The sequence below is a fragment of the Dysidea avara genome, chromosome 6 (assembly GCF_963678975.1).
Source record: "Dysidea avara chromosome 6, odDysAvar1.4, whole genome shotgun sequence".
Lineage (NCBI taxonomy): Eukaryota > Metazoa > Porifera > Demospongiae > Dictyoceratida > Dysideidae > Dysidea > Dysidea avara.
This window is the reverse complement of record NC_089277.1, coordinates 35,963,712-35,984,364: the sequence shown is the minus strand read 5'-3', so window position 1 is coordinate 35,984,364 and position 20,653 is coordinate 35,963,712. Positions and strand designations below refer to the sequence as shown.

The window sequence follows — 20,653 nt, the reverse complement described above, 5'->3', positions numbered from 1 at the left end:
GGCGGGGGGGGGGGGGGGGGGGGGCAGGGGGGCCATGGTCCACCCACTTTTTGGGACACCATTTGCAAGAAAAGATCGAGATACTCTAATAGAACAGTCAGGATCTGGATACTCTAATAGAGCAGTCACAGTATTCAGAGAAGCAGTGTAGCAAATTCCTTAGCTACGTATTTGTAGTTATAAATAAGGAGATGTAATTGGTGGAGATCAGCTATTGTCAGCAGGCTGTAGCCTTTTTTTTTTTTTTTGGTCTTCAACTTGCAGCTGGCCTGGCCCCCTCACTCTTTGGCCTGTTCCACCGCCCCTGTGTCTTTTGGTTGTAGTTACTCCATGAACATGTACTTGTGCATTCTTGGCCTCGCCTTTTTTTACAGCTGGGCTGTTTTTGGCACAGGTACAAGTTATCCGCGACATTTAGTAGCTAGCTGTATAGCTACGTGAAGTCATATATAGATTGGTGAGGGCTTCACCCCTCGGCTTCACCAATCTATGACTTCTCCACTGACGTAGCTATGTATTAGCCACGTGCCAATAATTATGATTACTCGTAGGCTATCGCACGTGATGAATTAACAATGTTTTTACAACAAGATTGAGAAGAGAAACGATGAATGTGATGAGGTGGTCTAGCGGTGTTCTAGTTATTATTCTGTGGACCGGTGGAATAAACGCACTGCAGCCCGTGTGTACTCCTGATGAGTCAACCAACCCATATTGTGTCTGCCACTTTGACAACGGCTCAGTGATTGACCTGAGAAGTATCAGTCGTAAGAATCGACCAAGGTGTGTGTAAAGTGAAATATACAGATAAGTTAGTGCTACCTTTCGTTTAATCAGATTAAACCCGCCATAGTTTCATGCTTAGCTATAAAATGCAAACTTTATTATTCATTGTACGTAGCTCTTTTATGTTTATGTCACTGGCTAACTAGCTATATGCTTGAGTTAACATGTTCACATTCCAGAGAAATCCAAGCATGATGATGGACTAAAGGGGCCCGGCTTTTATTAATTTAGCTCCGTTTATTCTGGTAGTTATATACTGCTAAAATCTTGCCTTTTTCAATAGCTATGTAGGGAGGTCAAGCAAGTGTCAGGGTCAAATGTATACCATTGTGCAAAAAAAAGTGTTTCTTTACATTTTCGTACATCAAAAAATTGTGACATTTCCTTGAGACAGTCTGAACCTGGAGTAAAGGAAATGTTGTGTAAGGAATTATCACGATAAATTTACTTTTTGGTAATATATGTAAAGGAATGTGTCAAATTTCTTTCAGAAAATGTGCATTATTTTTTGTGATAAACTGATTTAAAATTTCATTTTAAGTTTAAACACAATGGAGCGACATATCTTTTTGTGCAGTGTAATCTAGCTATTTATGACAAAGGAATGGACCTTAATTATCTGCAATGACATCATATTTGACAAAATGGCCGTGTTTAGTGTGGGCACTTCGTACGTAATCACTAAGATGAGCTTTGTTTGCCGATTTCACAACATGGAGCTATTGGATAATAAAGGTAAAAGGCTAGTTAGCGTGATGTGGTGATGCGAAATAGTCCCACCAGATGAAACCAGACTTAAGTTGGCTATCGACACAAAACTACCCGCATTTGTTTTGTAATTAAGTATGTATGCCTCACCTTGCCCCTTGCTGCAGTATGTAAACGTTAACAAAGCAAACCGCCATCTCTCCCAATACTCTCTGTACAAAAGTGCTCACACTATTGGCCACCATTTTGTGCTTTGACGTCATTACAGATAAGGTCCATACAGCAAATTTTTCAACATACGTTGGATAAAGTCACTGCAATTAACACTTTTGTCACACTTGTTATAGCATTACTTTATCACATGCTCTTGAATGTTATTAAAACTATTTTGGTTGATTGTTTATGGTGTATTGGAAGTGAAAATGAAATCTTTGTGTTATTGTGACAGTGATGCAGTATATTGACCTATAATGTACAGTATTTCATTTTTGATGTAACTGTGTGTATAGCTGCATATAATTATATGTATCAATTTTGCTTGAATAAGCAATTGTTCATAGCTACATACGTATATAATTGTACTATAGGTTTTCCAATATTAAAGGTACGGATGATGCAACTACCTTTTCATATGATCCATGTTATCCATTCAACACTCGTCATGGATGCGTCAATGCAACGGTATGCAACGTTTAATTTGATGTAAATATTAAATGATTATCAAATAACATACATTGATAATGTCCTACACTCAGGGAACTAATTAGACAAATTAAGTACATCTATGATGTAAGTGACTGACTGAGTCATGATGAAAACAATTATCAATGTATAATTTATCTTGAGAGGTTGCATTGCTTATGATTCTCCTAAAAGAGTTTCTATTCTGTATAGGAATTGTATACTCAACAGATTGTACTGATGGGCTGCCATCATTGTCAGAGGTGGGGTTGTTACTCTAAAAATGCAAATTGCTAATAAAATTTATTGCTAGAGGTTTGAGTATACCGAATTAGTGTGTTTTAAAAGCTGCATTATAATTGAGTAGCAAAAATTCCGTTTTTATATATGTTACCTGGTCTAACAAAATCCTGTAGCTAGCTAGGCCAAAAGTAACAAATTGTGTGTTAAGTAAACACACAGCAAAACTCATAATAAAACTATATACTTACTACCAGTGGCAATTCTACACCTGACTTCCAGGGGGGAGCAAGTAGGGATCAGCATGACTATTGTTGTATGGCTATAAGGCCGTGCAAAGTTAACAATTCCCCAAAATTGACCAGGTGACCAGGCTTTTTACAACTTTTTGATGTGGTACACTACATTTGACACATCAATACATGGTATTATAGGGAAAAACAAACTTAAATAAATATATAATAGTGCATCTTTATGAAAAGAGTGTTTACAAGACATGAAAACCTTTCAACAGAATTAATATTATATATTATTGTATGGTGATTGCACAATTCATTCAGCAAAAAAATGAACAGGAAGGAAACCAGAAACATATAATTAACTTTTTGCAGCCTAATATAAAGTTGAATTTCAGGGGGATACAACCACCAGATTTTTGCAATTTGAAGGCTTGAAAACGGCCTAAGGTTTATGCTAAAAACATGAAATAACAATGCAAATCTATTGTGCAACTTTTCCCCAAGATTTTATAAAAGTTATTTTCAGCAGGAGAGCCATTCTCTCTCCCCCCCTCCCCTAGAAATGCCTACAATATGCTTATTACTTCTATGCAATGTAGTGTGCTACAGTCACTCCAAGTTACAGTACTAATGTCATATTATACTTTGCTATGATGGACATTTGTTTGTTTGTTACAAGTTTTAAACTATTAGCACATTACAATTGTAATGCATTACCCCTAACTCTACTCATTGCGTACCAACAGCCAATAAGTTATAGTTAACTAATGCGATTACAGTAATTAACTTAAGCCAATTGTTTAACTTAAATACACCACGTACATCCATTTCATCACACTAACTTGAATCATCAAATCCATATGAGCCCTTTGTGGAATCAGGAGCTCATCGAGTCCTGGTGGAATATACTATCGATTAAATATATTTTTAAAGGGAAGTAAGGATTGATAACACATGCTACAAAAAGTATAAGGAAACAAGCTCAAAAATGCTATAGCTGAAATGAGAACAATCCACCAACGAAAAGTAAGGAAACAAAATCGAACAAGATTAGATGGCTACTTGCTAAAGTGAGACACGTTTTAATGCTTACTTTTGGCTAGTTTACGAGATGTTAACCAGAAATAAGAATAAAAATGCGTCTCATTTTAGCAACTAATCTTGTTCAGCTTGTTCATTACTTTTTGTTGCATAGGTTTTCTCATTCAACTGGAGCTTGTTTCCTTATACTATTTGTAGCATGTGCATGTATTATATTGAATCCTTGCTTCCTTTATTAATAGCTGGTTTGTTAATTTTGATGTTTAGCTACCTAGATAGCTATATTACACATTCACAGTTTGTTAAAATCACATGCAAAAACCATGTGTTAGGGAAGTGATGCATACTACAACTAAGGCTCAAACGAATAGTCGATTATTCGGAACAATATTCGGCACAACTGTATTCGAATAATGAATTACACAACGAATATTCGCACGTGCACCGTATAGGTGATAACTAATAATTCAATAAAGTTAAGATGGCGGATGTTATTAGCAGTGAGTCTGATGTTGAGCAATATAGTGATAATGATTCACAAGGCGAAGAAGATGAAGAGGATAACGGGGAAGATAATGACGGGAGTACTACTGCTACTTCTACTAGTGAAGAAACTCGTAAATATAAATCGCAAGTGTGGAAGTTTTTTACTAAAAAGAATGCAAAATCCGTTGTTTGCACACTTTGCAACAAAAGTTTAGCATATCATGGAGGCACCAGTTCAATGTTACAACATTTAAGCCGAAAACATCATGCCGAAAATGTCGTGAAGACTTCAGACGGACGTTAGCAGACAAATTTAGATGTCTTTACTCGGAAGCGTGCCTGCTCCAATGAACGAGCTGGGGCGATCAGTGATAGGATAGCCAGCTTCATAGTGAAGGATTTACGCCCTATCAATTTAGTGGCTGGAAAAGGGTTTAAGGACCTCATGACTTATCTGGAACCTGGCTATCACTTACCTTCTGCTACACACTTTACACATTTAATTGAGCGCAAATATGATGTTGTCAAAGAAAGAGTTCGCCACATTTTACAGGAGCAAGCTGTGTATATCGCAATTACAGCTGATCTGTGGACAAGCGTTGCCACTGAAAGTTATATGACAGTTACATTTCACTACCTCGATGCACAGTGGCAGATGAAGAGTGTTGTATCTGGAACACTACCCTTGTGTGAAAGTCATACTGCTAACAACATTGTGACATGGATCAAAGAGCTGGTAGATGATGTAAGCATTGCTACAGAGAAGGTGGTAGCTTTTGTTCATGATAATTGCAAGAACATCGAAAATGCTGGAAACAGTTTAGAGGAAGTATATGGGTGGTTTTCTTTGGGATGTGTGGGGCACACTTTGCAACTCTGTGTGAATGCTGGGTTGAAAATCCCAGCTATAAGTAATGTTGTAGCGGCAGGAAGGCGCCTGACAACTCATTTTCATAAGAGTGAACCAGCCCTGCGTGCTTTAAGAAATCGTCAGAGACATGAGGGTAGAACAACATCAGCTCATACAAGATGTGAAAACCCGTTGGAATAGTACTTACTACATGATTGAACGTCTTATTGAACAGAGGTGGCCACTCACAGCTGTAATGTCGGACAGTACCATCACTAAATCTGGTGACAGGAATTTGGATTTTAAATCGGAGCAGTGGGAGCTTCTTATAGCACTAAAAAAATTGTTACATCCTTTACAGGTTGCCACCACTTATTTCAGCAAAGAATTCAATGTGTCTTCTTCAGCATTATATCCAGTGCTTCACGGGCTACTAAAGTCTTTACAATGCGTTGATAATGATCTGCCAGCTATTCAACAGTGTAAAACCACAGTTGCTGAAGAAATTAAACAAAGGTGGAAACTAGACTCGTTAACATCCATCGATAAGGGAAGGATTCTTAAGAATGCACCTTTGATCTCTTGTATTGTAGATCCAAGGTTCAAAGAATGTAAATTCTTGGGAGCTAACAAACAATTTGAAGTTAAGACTGCTTTAACAACCTTGGTGTGTGAAGAGAAGGAAAGCTATGAGACTACACGGATTAGTCATCCGGAAGAATCCAATGGACCTGTTCCAAAGAAGAAATGTTCTGGCCTTGACATACTGTTAGGGGATGACTACACCAATGGTAGTGAAGATAATGAATCGGATTCTGATCCAATATTAAATGAGGTAGACCTGTTTTTCAAGGAAAGGCCTATTGATCGGGAAGAACCACCTTTGGTGTGGTGGAGAGAGAATCAGCACAGGTTCCCTATGATTTCCAAAGTAGCAAGAAGGTTTCTTACCATACCTATTACTTCCACTCCTTCAGAACGAGTTTTTTCTGCCGCAGGGTTGACTGTTACTCGATTACGCTCTTCACTAACACCTGAACATGTAAACATGTTGGTTTTCTTAAACAAGAACAGTTAGACAGTTAGCAAACTGTGATAGTAGTTGGCTACTTGTACTTGTAGTACATGTTAATGTTGTAGACAGTAATAAATATTATACTATTTTTCTATGTAATACATCGCTAAATATTCATGTAGCAAATATACAGTAAATGTACAAGTTTCATCTTCTCTAACTCCTAAATGTCTTCATGGGTGGAGACTGGTGGCTATTGGTCCTTGCCATGTCAGCTGCTGAATAAGCATAATAAGTGTGTGTACACATGGTACAGCATTACAAGTGACCAAAAAATTTAATACCTGGTCTGGCTATAATTAACCACTACATTACTCAATTAGCTTTATAAACTAACACACAGTAAGAACAGACGAATACTCGGATATTCGGTAAAACAGGAAGTAATTATTCGGTCAGCAATTACCTCTATTCGTTTGAGCCTTAACTACAACTATCAATTATCCTTCAGGAAAACAATAAAGGCCAATGAATGATGAGAATGAACAGTGTGGTGCAGTTGACAAAACATAATCAGAACAACAGATTCGTGAACCCTGCATTGTTACATTAATTGGTGTCTGAGCGCCATACACCACCTATGGGTCTTAGGCAGGAAGATGAAATTCAGGGGTGAATTTTAAAACTCACTGTACTTCAAAACATTTGATTTTTCACTTCGATTAACCAAAGTACAGCATGCTATTACAGCAGTGCTAATGTATTCCAGGTGGTTTAAAACTTATTGCAAGGCTGTTTTTAAAGTGCAAACTTTACAAATCCATATGATTTCTTGCCTATCCCTACTTTATTAAGTATCAAGACACATGGTAGTGTGTCATACAGCTCAAGAAGCCAGCATGTAACACCGTGAGTATATTGACAGGAAGAAAGAAAATGCGATTTTCGTACATCTGTAGTTCTGTGCTGCCTATACAAAACAAGATGATGTTTGCTGTGTACATGCCCACCAACATCAGTATTCCCCACACCAAATTTAAGTGAAATCACTTCGACCATTCCGAGATATACGACTTCAAAAATTAGTTTAGTTTCTTTGGTTTTTTTCTTCTTTTTCTTAATCTTTTTGTACACTTACAAAAACTGCCATAAAATGCAAATTCCATATCTGATTGCCTTGGCATTTGGCACAAAAAAGGGAGGTATAATGATACATCTTAGTACCAAGTTTGGCTGGAATACAATAAACAGGCAAAGAGTTATTAGTGATTATTCACGAAAAAAAAACCACTAATATGTTGTCACGCCTACAGGGTAAACCGCTATTGGGAAGAAGCTGAAACTCGATGCATGAATAGGTTAACTGTTGGACCTCAAACCTTTTGTGGTTTGAAAGAAATCGAGGTAAAAACCACAAAGATACAATGAAAATACCAACAGTATGTAACAATTACATGATCGGGATTAGCTAATAAAAAACTACTACTTCCCACGCCTTCCAGAAAAACCGCTTGAAACAATACTTTGAAAATCACTGTACAGATGGAGTAATTATCTTTAAAAGGCTCTTAAATGATGTAGAAGAATCAGACTCACAAAATCCAACTTGGTGTAGCAAGTGTGAGATTGAGATACTCTAATAGAGCAAGTCACCTAATAGAGCAGTCACCCTGAAGAGAGATCAGCCAGAAACAAGTAATCCATATAGAGATCAGCTACAAACAAATCACCCAGTAGAAATATGTGCTGGAACAAATCACCATGTAGAGAGATTGGTTAGGAACAAGTCACCCAGTAGAGAGTTCAGCTAGTAACAAGTCACCCTGAAAAGAGATCTGCTACAAACAAATCACCCTGTAGAAAGATCAGCTGAAAACAAGTCACCCTGTAGAGAATCAGCTAGAAACAAGTCATCATATAGAGAGATCAGCTACAAACAAATCATCCTTTAGAAATATGTGCTGGAAACAAATCACCATGTAGAGAGTTCAGCTAGAAACAAGTCACCCTGAAAGGAGTTCAACTACAAACAATGAGGTGAGAGTTTCAGCTACAGTTCAGTTACATAAGAAGTCACCTTATTATATACCTATGTGAATATCAGTCAGTGTTAAATATACAAATATTTAATCTGATGTTCCACAATTCCTGCAGTGAAGAAAAAAACAACTTAAAAGGGAAGCACCAAAGCCAGTTTATGGCTGGCTTTATGGCTTGCAAAACAAAAAGAAGTGATATCTAAATGAAAAGAGCAAAGCTGTAAAAAAGAGTGCAGCCCCCAAAAAGGCCAGGATGAAAAAAGATGTGAAATCCAAGGTGGCGGCCAAGAAATGGCTGTGATGGTAGGTTTATGGCAAAAAATTTAATAACGATAATCCAGGTGAATTTGGTGCCGAATCCTAGTGAAACTTGGAGGAGGCAATGCAAATTCACCTGAATTGTCGTTATTAAAATTTATGCCATTAATCTACCATCACAGCCATTTCTTGGCTGCCACCTTTGATTTTACATCTTTTTTCACCCTGGCCTCTTTGGGGGCTGCACTCTTTTTTTTTACAGCTTTGCTGTTTTGGTTTTGATTAAAATAACACTTCTCTTAGCCAACAAAAAGTCAACAACTATTGTGGCTCCTTTGGCATAATATGGCTAAAACTACATGTTGCTATAGAGGATCAAAGAATCTTGAATTTTTGTCTGCAGTCAGCAGAACTTTAGTGTCAAGAGTCTGACTGACTGATTGATTGATTGATTGATTGATTGATTGATTGATTGATTGAGTGAGTGATTGATTGATTGATTGATTTGGTATACTGGATAGCTGATATTATCAGTAACAGACTTGAATGTGTCTACACTGTATCACAAAGAAGGTTACTTTTCAGATTTAAGCATTGGTTATATAAAAAATTATGGGCACAGGTGCAGCAATAAATGGTATGGATCATAAATGCTTGAAAAGGGAGGAGTCAATTAATTGTACACACATGCCTGCATGATGTCCAGTCCACATGCATATTGTAAGCTCACCCGATTCCCTGTTGCACTGTCAGGATTGTGATAGAATGGCTAATATCTGTTACACCATAGATAATGTATGCATTCCTAATGGATTGGAAACGCCCATATTATTTACATAGTGATGTCATGGGCCATCCTTGTTTCGGTGCATATAAACTTTATGGCCTCCACAGGTGGAAGATTTCACTGTTCTTGTAACCAGCGAATTAGTGTTTGTTGTTTAAAGCTGGGCTAATTACCACCTACACTAATTGGAGGCTCGACTGTGTAGGGATGCTGGAGAGTAGTAAACAACAGCATAAAAAAATTCAGGTTCAAAGGTGAAATATGGTGCTTCAAAACAGTTGTACAAATTTCCCGAAGAAACAGAAAGTGCAGCATTGTTTCATTGTTTCTTTGCTGCTTTTTACACCACTTGTAGCAGTTAGAGTGTAGTAGGCTAGCTAGATATTCACTGCTTTGCTGTATATTTCCACTTTTTCGATAAAACTTCAAAAAACAGGTACTACTTTGTGCAATTTTTTAGCTCAAGCTGAGCAGTACTGTGGCATAAAATCTATTTCAATGTATCACACATTTCTTTAGGTTGTGTAAATGTGGTGACAAGAAGTTGGCTATTAGTATTGCTGCTGAAATATTAACTGGTGCGTACCTGCCATTGTCACCTGTTGCAAACAATATTTCTCCCTATGTCCACAGACATGCTGTATTCTTGTTCAGTACACAATCCACACCTTCAAACTGGCCCTTCAAACAAGTGAGAGAAAGCCAAACAGCCACTCAGTATATTTCCTAATGTATTGGTGCACCATAACTAGGATACGAAAATAATTTAACTGGCATTTTCAATCCATTAAGACTACATACATTATCTGTGGTTACACTGTATATACACTCACTGAATATGTGATACTGTTGTGTGCAGTACTGTGTAAAACTGTGCATGGCATGTTATTTTTATAAAATTTGTCATATTGTAATCTGCAGAAGCTATTGCATTGACATATATTCAGAGCATCATGCAATTTTTAGCATGTAATATTTAATGCCCCTGCATAGTTGTGTTTTATTATGATCAACATTATTAATATTATAGATTTGCAAACAAGTTTCCGGTAAAGCTGATACTACTGTGAACAATTATAACCCAGAAGGATCAAGTTTTGTGGTGGAATCTAGTAACCAATTGTATATTAAGTATATTGATGGAGAAACAACAGAAATGTAAGCTTGTATATATACTGTGCATACTGTTGTTAGTACTTATTTATCATACAGTGAGTAGGATCATGGAGGTTTGGGCTTCCTTGCACAAGAATATCAGCAAAAAATCCTCACTTTTCTTTCATAACAGCTTGACAGTAGTGGTTGGGCATAACTGCATGCCCTTCAGAGTGATCCAAAATCCTTCCAAAAAGTTTCTATGGAATTTCCTAATTAAAAAAACTGAATTTTTAACTAACTGACTCCCTGACTGATGCTGCACAACTTGACTATGGTAATGCTACATGCTTGATTTCTTCACTATTTGATGTCACTTTGGTCTGAGACATACCATTTCATCAATAGCAGCAGCAACAGTGCATGCATCATGGATAATTGTGTCCTATTTCTTTCTGTGTGTGGCAATATATATGTGCAGTAGATTTAGTATGTACTTTTTTATAGTGACTGGATTGGTGCTTCTTGTACTGTTTTCTTTGTTTCTACAATATCACTGTATTAATGGGTAGAACATACAGTACCTGAAAATGAAGCAGAATGGCCATTCATTTTCCAGATAGACTGCTTGGCTGAAAGTATTAACCATATATACTACATGAATTGTGAACTTGGTTAGGCATGGTAGTGTCTAATCATTGGACTGGACAGGAATCGGATATGTGTGGAAGTCTGGTTTTTGTCAAATCTGGTCATTATCGCACTAAGCTAAATATGAAAATCCCTAGTACCAAAGCCTTGTGGAAGCAGAAAAGTCAAATCTGTAAAGGAAACTTGATTTACAGAGATTAAAAACATATTAGCTCTCTTTGCCATTGTTGTGTTTGCAATTTGCTTATGTCTGTGTTACTGCAATAAGCCAAATAAGTTCCATTCAGTATATGAAAGTATCTACCTCTGGTCTGGATACTGATGTTGAGAATAATTATTATAGCCTAAATGAATTTTTCTTTCACTGTGTTGTACATGTGATTATTACAACACATCTTTCTATAATGTAAAAGGTAGGCTACTAGTCACAGGCAGTCAAATTGTAAAAATTCAGCCAAATTAAAAATTCTAATTTCATATAAACTTTTTGGAAAAATATAAATTTCATATCAAACTTTTTGTAAGGGTTTGTGGTCACTGAAGACATTTATGGGTTTAGTTGTGCCTGTTCAATATTGTCAAGCTGTCATTATAGAGAAGTAAGGGGCAAGAAGTCCAAACCTCCATGATTACTACTATATACAGTACTACCAACTGTATACTCTTACAAGGGATATGTATGACTGAAATATATGCATGATTCCTGAAAGCATACAGAGCTTTGAAGAAGTGTGTCATATTCGTAATCATGCTATACCTATCAAGACACACAATAGTGTGTCATATGGCCAAGTACAGTAAGCGCAGGAACACAACAGACAAGTGTGTATTTACAGGAGCCAAGGAGAACTTTGTTTTCATGCATCCACAGCTATCACAATAGTGTCTGAATGGAAATTAACCATTAATATATTGTTTTAGAAATGGGGCACTTCCTGTTTCAGATTTGGGCTGAATCTGCCCAGCCATCACTGAGATAAGTGCCTTCATTAGTTTTCTTCATCTTTTTGTTTCACTTAGATAAATCGGTATAACTTGTGCATGCTTTAGTTGTTTTGCTTCAAATTTGGATGGCAGTACGACCACAATGCAGCACATTCACTGTCCTCATGTCGTATGCATTGGATAATGAACAAGGAACTTATATGCAATTTTTGAAACAAAAGCAACTTTTAGGCCCTGTAGAGTGCTCAGCCATGTCCAATGACAGTTCAGCTACAGCTCTATTCACAGCTCAGCTCCATTCACAGAAAGCCATTCAAAGTCATCCAATGATAGTTCAGCTATATATACATAACACCCTGTACATGCATAATAAGTCACACTAATAGCTACATGATAATCATTTTCACAAAAATAACTAGTAGCTAGTCTTTTTCTTGTTCATTGATTTCTGCAGTAAAGAAAAAAAATAAAAAGGAAGCCTTAAAGTCAGGACATAGGCCGACTTTGTGGCTTGCAATTGCAAAAAAGAAGTGATATCTATACCAAAACAGCCAATCTGTAAAAAGGGTGCAGCCCTCAGGGTGAAAAATGTTACAAAATCAAAACTGGCGGCCAAGAAATGGCTGCGATGATGCTAAGACCATTAAAATGATTAGTATTTACATCATTGCAGCCATTTCTTGGCTGCCACCTTTGATTTCACACTTTTCTCATCTTTGCGTTTTTGGATGACCACATTCTTTTTGCACAGCTTGGCTGTTTTAGCATATTATGCTACATGTCATGAGTATAGATGAGATGCAGCAATTTATAGCAAAACAGAATCTGTTAGTGGTAGAAATCAGTGGATTTATCCCATATAGTTAGTGTTTAGGACTCTTTTAATGGACAAATGTACAGCACTCACGATTTCTGAAGTGTCCAAGTTAGGAAGAAGGCTACACTCAGTGATGTTCCCAGGTACATGATATTAAGATGATTATAGTAGGTCAATGTAGGTGTGGAGTTGCTTACCATTATACTTGAGGCTTTTTCAAAATGTGTGAATTTACACCATGACATGTTTGGCCTAGTTAGTTACAGTGTGTACATTCTAGTAAACATAATTTTATTATTAAATGCTATCCCACTAAGGACCTGTGAGAAGGCTATAAATTTCACTCACAACTTGGGTGTGTGCAATTACTTCACATATGCCACACATGATGTATTATGATATGGCTATTGGAGGAATGGTTATTGTTAAAGTTGCAATAAATTTTTGCTTACGCGCATAACTAAAATTAATGATGAATGTAGCAAGTGATGACCTGTTTTTTTTATTGTGATTGGTCTAATGTGAATTGTGAATGTTAATAGTTGCTGTATACACTGTATGAGACATTCTCAGCAAAAAACCATGGAGTAGAGGAAGAATTGAAGTAAAAGCCACCAAGTTGCAATGCAAGATCCAACTATGTGTAGCAAGTGCATGATCGAGATACTCTAATAGTACAGTCACCCTATTAGAACATTCAGTTTGTATGCAGTTCAAATTACATACTTAAATTATATAGTTACTTCATTGCGTTCTATTATTACAATAATGATGGTTTTGATGCTGTTATTTTTGCTAAGAAAAAAGCACAGGAATTCATAGCTACCAGCACTGTAGATAAACTGGATGCTGCTTGAATAGAGAGTTCAGCCACAAACAAATCATCCAGTAGAGAATTCAACCACAAAAAGTCACACTGTAGAAAGTTTAACTACAAACCAATCACCCTGTGGAGAGTTTTCAATTGCAAATAAGCCACCCTGTAGAGAGTTCAGCACATGCATCTTGGAAATAATTTTATGTTACTTTTAGAGAGTTTAGCCACAAACAAATTATACAGTGCAGAGTTCAGTTACAAAAAGCCACTTGTAGAGAGCTCAGCTGTGAACAGGTCACCCAGTAGAAAGCTCAGCTTCACACAAGTCACCCTGTGGAGAGTTCAGCTACAAGCTAGTCACCCAGTAGAGAATTCAGCTACAAACAAGTCACCTTGTAGAGAATTTAGCTACAAACAAGTCACCTGTAGAGAGTTCAGCTACAAACAGGTCACCCTTTAGAAAGTTCAGTTACTAACAAATCACCCTGTAGAGAGTTTACTTACAAACAAATCACCCTGTATATGTAATATATAAACCATGGCTATTCGCCTTGGCATTTGTCAACAGTAAACTTCCTCTGACTTCGGAGTCGGGGTATATATAAGTGCAATACACCGAAGTGAGCCATGGTTCATATGATATATACTATGTTTCTAAATTAATCTACACTACATTACTTACTAACAACCCATATGCACACAACCCAACTTAAAGTATATACTTACACTTAATTTGCCATAGTTTGGCATGGTAGACACACCGGTAGTATTCCTCTTGTAATTCAGCTTGCTCACAATGAAGAATCAAATTGATTGTGGGACTTAGTAAACCTATCTCCGTATATCCCCAGGACTTGTCCGTTCATATCAACAAACATAGGAGCAACGTTACTTGCTGCCACCCATCATCGAAGTCGCAAGGTATGGTTATAAAATGAATCTAGTGGTTGGACTCTTACTGGCTGGAGTGATTGATCGCCTAGCACGATGAAGGCTATTTATTAGCCTGAGTCATCTGGGTGGTTAGTCACGCTAGTGTGGGCATTGTTCGCCCACCCACATCGGACTATCAGCCTGTAATTGTGACACAATAATGTTCCCAGGTGAGGTAGGTATATATATACTCACCTGTGGGTTTGGGGTGTATATGCCCTATATGCAACCAGCGGTGCCATGCCTTTGAAGTTTCACGTGATCATAGTATATATATATGGAGAATTCAGCTGCAAAATAAACATACCAGAAATTATCAGTTATGAACAAATCACCTTGTGAAGAGTTCAGCTACAAACAAATCACCTGTATGGAGTTCATTTACAAAAAACAAGTCACCGAGTAGAGTGTTCAGCTACAAACAAGTTATCTTTAGAGACTTCAACTGCAAACAAGCTACCCAGTAGAGAGTTCAGTTACAAACAAGTCACCCAGTAGAGAGTCCAGCTACAAACAAATCACCCTGTGTAGAGTTCAGCTACAAACAAATAACCCTGTAGAAAGTTCAGCTATAAGCTAGTTACCCGGCAGAAAATTCAGTTACAAGCAAGTGATATAGTAGAGAGTTCAGCTATACTTCTGTAACTAAATTATGCAGTAACTACGGTAATATAAATAGTTACATAATAATTTGTAACAAGGATTAACTCATTTAACTGTCCAAAATTGCAACAAGTTGGATAGTTACTGTACATTCTGTTGGCCTGTTGAGAAAAGTTCATTATATAAAAAAATTGTGCGATTATAAAAAATGTATGTTCAACCCTACAACTGCTTTACATCTTCTTTTTCCTTCCTGTAGTAAAGAAAAAAGACATAAAGCTGGCCTATGGCCAGCTTTGGAGTATACAAATACAAAAGAAGTGATATCTCATCCAAAACAGCCAAGCTGTTAAAAAAAGGATGCGCCCCCCCCCAAAACCATGGTGAAAAGGTATGAAATCCAAGTTGGCAGCCAAGAAATGGCTGTAATGGAATAGGGAAATGACAAAATTTTTAATAATGACAATTCAGATGAATTTGTTTCTGAGTCCTAGTGAAACTTGGAGGAGGCACTACAAATTCATCTGTATTGTTGTTATTAAAATTTTCGCCATTTCCCTATACCATCACAGCCATTTCTTGGCCACCATCTTGGATTTCACATCTTTTTTCACTATGGCTTTTTGGGGGCTGCACCCTTTTTTTACAGCTTGACTGTTTTGGATTAGGTACATTATACATACAGTATAATTTGTTGATGCTTATATACGTATGTGTTGTGTATCTATTTAGTCAAAGTAAAGTGACTTTGAGGTGTGATAACACATCTTCATCTCCAAATATGGTCATTGACAATGGATATCTGGATGACACTGTGAGTATTGATTACTCACATATGAAATGATTAGTCATTAGTCATTGACAAAATCTACTTGTGCTTATAACTTTTACTCATCAAGAAGGAACAGTTATGTGTAAAGAGTGCTTTTATAATATGCCAAAACTTTAGTCTGTTGCAGGTACAGTACATATGGCATTGCCTAGTCACATTATGAAAACTTGTCACATGTGATTGAGCATATAAAATTTGAAGCATACATTGAAATTAGTTAACAAACTTCTCATTCACACAGGTTGTAAGTGAGCTATCGGTATATGCGTAAGATATTTACACAGTGATAATAGTCTAAAAAAATCTATATATTTCTAAAAAAAATTCCTGGGGGGCATGCCCTCAGACCCTCTAGGAGCCTGATTTGATTTTTGTTAAACTATTGAAATTCAGCATAGCCATTCTTCCATGTCTAAGTACATAAAAGCACACAAAGCTAAAGTACAAAAATGAAGAACATACAAAAAATGACAAACTTAATGCAAAACAATGGAATGTTAGACAATTCAATACACATACATTAACCAGATAGTAAGACTAAGTAAGCCTTTCACCCACACCCCTAGAATGGCATACATGTATGTATGCTAAGCACTTTACACTTGACTGAGTAATTTCAACTGCTGAAATTCCTCCCTCAATGTTATCAGAGTAGATTCAGAAGCTGGCAAGGGAAAGGGTATACTCAGGCAAATGGAGATGGCTGGGGATAAAACTTTAATAGTACGGTGCTAAAGGTACACTTAGTTTTACAAGATACCTAAAGATTAAATCAGATTGGTTAAAATAGGCTGCAACATAGGTAATGACAATGTTGATGTTAAGACCCCAATAAAATGCATGGAATTAAAAAGTGTGTATTATTAGAGTTGTTTGACTGCTCTATTAGAGTATCTCAATGACAGTTGTTTTGTAGTTACCTGGCTAAGCTGTATAAGGCTGTGGGGTAAATGTTTGTCCTCCTCCAGGCATGAATACAGATTTTCTACACATGATTTGTATAGTACCATAATAATATTATGTTTAAAACTTGTTGAGCTACACTTTGAAAGTTGGAGAAGAGGATGGGGAAGGGAGGGGCATTTGTCCCAACTGCTTATATATGCTGGGATCTGCAATTGATTTATATTCACAATGTAGGGACAAAACTTCATACTGACCAGTAAGTGTTCCTGTGCTGATGGATGTAAGAGTGAACCTCGCAGAAATCACAAGAGCAGCATAGATCCAGGATATATTGGAATAGGAGTATTATCAGGGTATGTTTATAAATGTTGATTACTACTTTGTATTATACACTTGGTTACAATTTTATTTTGCAACTCTATATCAAAATTTCATCAGATGCAAATTGAGCTTGTATAAATTATACATTTTTGCCAAGCTTTGCAGGGAGGTATACTCTTGAACTGTTTTTTGTAATAAAATTAATGTTATAGTCCAGTGGTGAATCTAAGCACTCCATGGAACCAGAATCTAAATTATTTCTGTCCTTTTAGAATAAACGTTAATTCCTCAAGCTCAGGGCCACCCAGAGAAACTAGGGGGCCCAGGGCAAAGAGTTAAAGAGGGGCCTCTGCAGGGGCAAGGAAGGGTTCCACTCTGAATCACAACTTCAGCCTAACTGTAAGTTGAAGACCAAAAAAAAAAAAAATAGGTCATTACATACTGACAACGACAATAGCTTCCCATCACCAATCATATCTCCTTAATTATAACTTACTACACTGTTCCTCTGAAGAATAATGTGACTGCTCTATTAGAGTATATTGATCTTTTAAACAGGTATTCAAGGGGCCCTTGATGGGGCCTCCTGGGGCCCCTTTCAGGCTCCAGTCCCCCCGACCCCATGGGCAGCCCTGCTCAAGCTTTGCAATAGTATAATCAATGGACTTGGACTTTTAACCTTCACACTTATTACCAGTACAGTAACATTTGAATTTCAAGACACTACTTTTATTTGCTATGATATTCTTATCTGGTCCTTCTCATGTGGCTCAGAGGTAAAATTTAGGGGCTAAGAATAATGATATCTGGTTGATACAATTTGCACAGATTGCTTAACTCTGCATATTCTTTATTTAGTAGAGTCTGGAAACATGAGAAAGTGTTGAAAATTGGTCTTCTGGAATCATAATTGCAAATGAATTTCATTTGAAAAATTCATCTGAATTAAGTAAAGTACAGGACTTCTCTATTAGAATATCTTGATCTCACATCCTCTACAAAAATAGGCTTTAGTCCCCCTCATCCTTTAAGGATACCATGTGCAGTGTTTAGATGAATATTATTATAGACCTTATCTATCTTTTGTCGCAAAATAAAATTGGCAACAATAGTGTGGGACTTTGTACTGAGAAATATTGGGAAAACCATCATGCACTACTGCAAATTGACACCTTGAGCTGTCAGTGAAGAAAAATGTACACAAATGGGAACATAGGTAAGTCCATGTTGTGTGCATTGTATGCACTGTGGTATACCAAAAGGCACTTGTCGGGCTAAAACAATGTTGAAAAGTGAAAATCACTCCTGTAGCCGTAGCTGTTATCAAATTACACTTGTCTGAAGGCGTCAGTCAGTCAGTCAGTTAGTATCTATATAGGGACGCGTCTATTATGCCGGAATAATTTCGGGAATAATAGGTAGTGAAAAGAATTAGGGAATATTCCGGAATAATTGGATGAGTTCTAGGAATAATTAGTGCAAAGTTATAAGTTTTTCTTGTAGTGTGATGCAAAAATCTTTTGAATACACCACTGAAACAGTGCAAGCATAAAAACGGTTGAAAAGATCAAGATACTCTAATAGAGCAGTCACTTACTCTAATAGAGCAGTCAACTTTGAGTCCATAATTCTAGTCACTTATGTAAAACTCTGATTAATATGCTTTCTTTTGCACAAATTCCAGGAATAATTTTGGGAATAATAGGTCAATTTAAAAAGAATTGCCAGAAAGAATAATTGAAAGAATAAAAACATAATAGACTCCTGCCTACCTATACATTGGAATTGTTTAGGATCATACTGAAGGCACTATTGGGCTTGGTTATACCTAATCAATACTTCCAAGGCACCATGAAGGTATTGTGAGGCTAGTTTGTGGTCAATAATTTTTGTGAGAAAGTGCAAACTTTCATTCCCTAATATATAGTTACATACTGTATGATAACATAATACACTATTAAGCTTAAGTCCATCACGACTACACATGCTGTAGGTTAGTAGCTGTCATCATCCTATACTTCATCATTGGCGCACTGATAATGAAATATAACTATAAAGCTATTGGGAGTGATATTATTCCAAACAAGAAATTCTGGATAACATTGCCCTTCTTAGTAAAGGTAAATGTTGAAATAGCTATGGTACTGTAAATCAGGAAAAATTTGTTGTCAAAAAATTTCACTAGCTGTATCGACAAAAATTAAAATGACAGTTTTTTTGTGACTATGAATAATTTGCATGTACAGTTAATAATTTATATTATAGCTGTGATGCTATATGATGAATGAATGGCCATTGCTTGAACTACTTATCCATTACATGTGCTGCCAGCAATGACAGTGGATGTACTGCACTGAAATAATTATGAGTTGGAAATATAACTTACAGAATATTAATGTATAGCTAGTTATTCTGTCAAAACTTTTTCGTCAATTATGAATGTGATGAAAATATGTTGCATAAAAATTTTAATACACAAAAATTTACTATGCTAAAAGTTTCCTGATTTATGGTTTGTGTACTGCCAATGTCTTGTATGATTAATATACAGTTGAATCATATGTAGTGCTACTACAGTAAATAAAGTTTGTAGATAGGCATGCACCAATTTTGCTGACATCATAGTAGACATCAAGCCAGTAGCTATTATCATAGGGCAATTTTCAAGGCTATTAATTAAATGTGCGCACAAAAATACAGCAAAACATGAACACACTACACCTTAATACTGCATTTAATAGTGCAATGTTAATATTTTTATTATTTCTTGGCTGATTATTCACACTTCACTGAAATATGATCAAGATACTCTAACACTAATACAACAGTCAATAAAGGCTAATATATTCTAATAAAACAACCAACTCTCTGCCTGTTTGTAGTTTTGCATTTCCCAATGCTGCACTGGTATGATGTATATACAGTATTACTATAGTGTCCATTTGTTATATATTAATTACACAGGTTTAATGTAATTATCGTAAATGTTTGTTGTGTAGAATTCAGTAAGCCAATACCTTAAATGTAGCAAGCTACAATTTTATTGTAATGTATTGTAACTAACTGTATTTCAACTGAGATCAGCATCACATTTTACATAACATTCACAGGATGGTGTTGTGTTCACCTGCTCACCTTGTGTGCATTGCAGTCAACGCAAAGAGTATGAAAGTTTAAATGAAGTTCTTAAACAAGAAAAATATTAAACTTTTGTTCATACAGTTACAATGAGAATAATAAATGATTTTGTGCATTTAGCTGTGTACCTTACATATTGTTGGATTATGTGCCATTAATCATAATGTATAATATGTGGGAATCTGGGGAACTGCATATATTTTAGAAGCCATATAGCTACGTATTTGGTTTGCATTCATCTAAGCACCACCGACTATTATCAAAGTAATGCTGAAACATATATGTTTGCTCCCAAACAAACTCTTTTGATAATAAGTAGTTCTAAGCAAACAATTGTGATACTCTAATAGAATAGTCATTCACATAAATCATACAAAATCAAGACACACGGTAGTGTGTCGTGCGGACAAGAAAGCCGGCGACCACACCGTGAGTATATTTACAGGAAGAAAGAAAACAGCTTTT

At 36.4% G+C, this 20,653-nt stretch overlaps 1 protein-coding gene and 1 long non-coding RNA gene across 3 annotated transcripts in view; one reads left to right on the top strand and one right to left on the bottom strand.

Moving 5' to 3' along the window:
• The window catches only part of LOC136258081 (uncharacterized), a 30,059-nt gene extending 15,022 nt beyond the window's left edge, over window positions 1-15,037 (bottom strand). The window contains exons 1-2 of the long non-coding RNA XR_010702563.1: window positions 14,584-15,037; window positions 14,182-14,529 (exon numbers count right to left, since the gene is read on the bottom strand). This is a non-coding gene — a long non-coding RNA (uncharacterized lncRNA). The remainder of the gene's footprint in view (window positions 1-14,181; window positions 14,530-14,583) is intronic.
• On the top strand, window positions 561-20,361 carry LOC136258080 (uncharacterized). Of its 2 annotated transcripts, XM_066051383.1 has the most exons (7): window positions 561-783; window positions 2,082-2,175; window positions 10,161-10,288; window positions 15,724-15,805; window positions 16,964-17,082; window positions 19,044-19,170; window positions 20,161-20,361. In XM_066051383.1, the coding sequence occupies exons 1-7, from the start codon at window positions 608-610 to the stop codon at window positions 20,254-20,256; spliced, it is 822 nt and encodes a 273-aa protein (XP_065907455.1). In that variant the 5' UTR covers window positions 561-607; the 3' UTR covers window positions 20,257-20,361. The 2 variants fall into 2 exon arrangements, with proteins under 2 accessions (XP_065907455.1, XP_065907456.1); XM_066051384.1 differs by lacking the exon at window positions 19,044-19,170.
• Window positions 20,362-20,653: the final 292 nt, after the last annotated feature.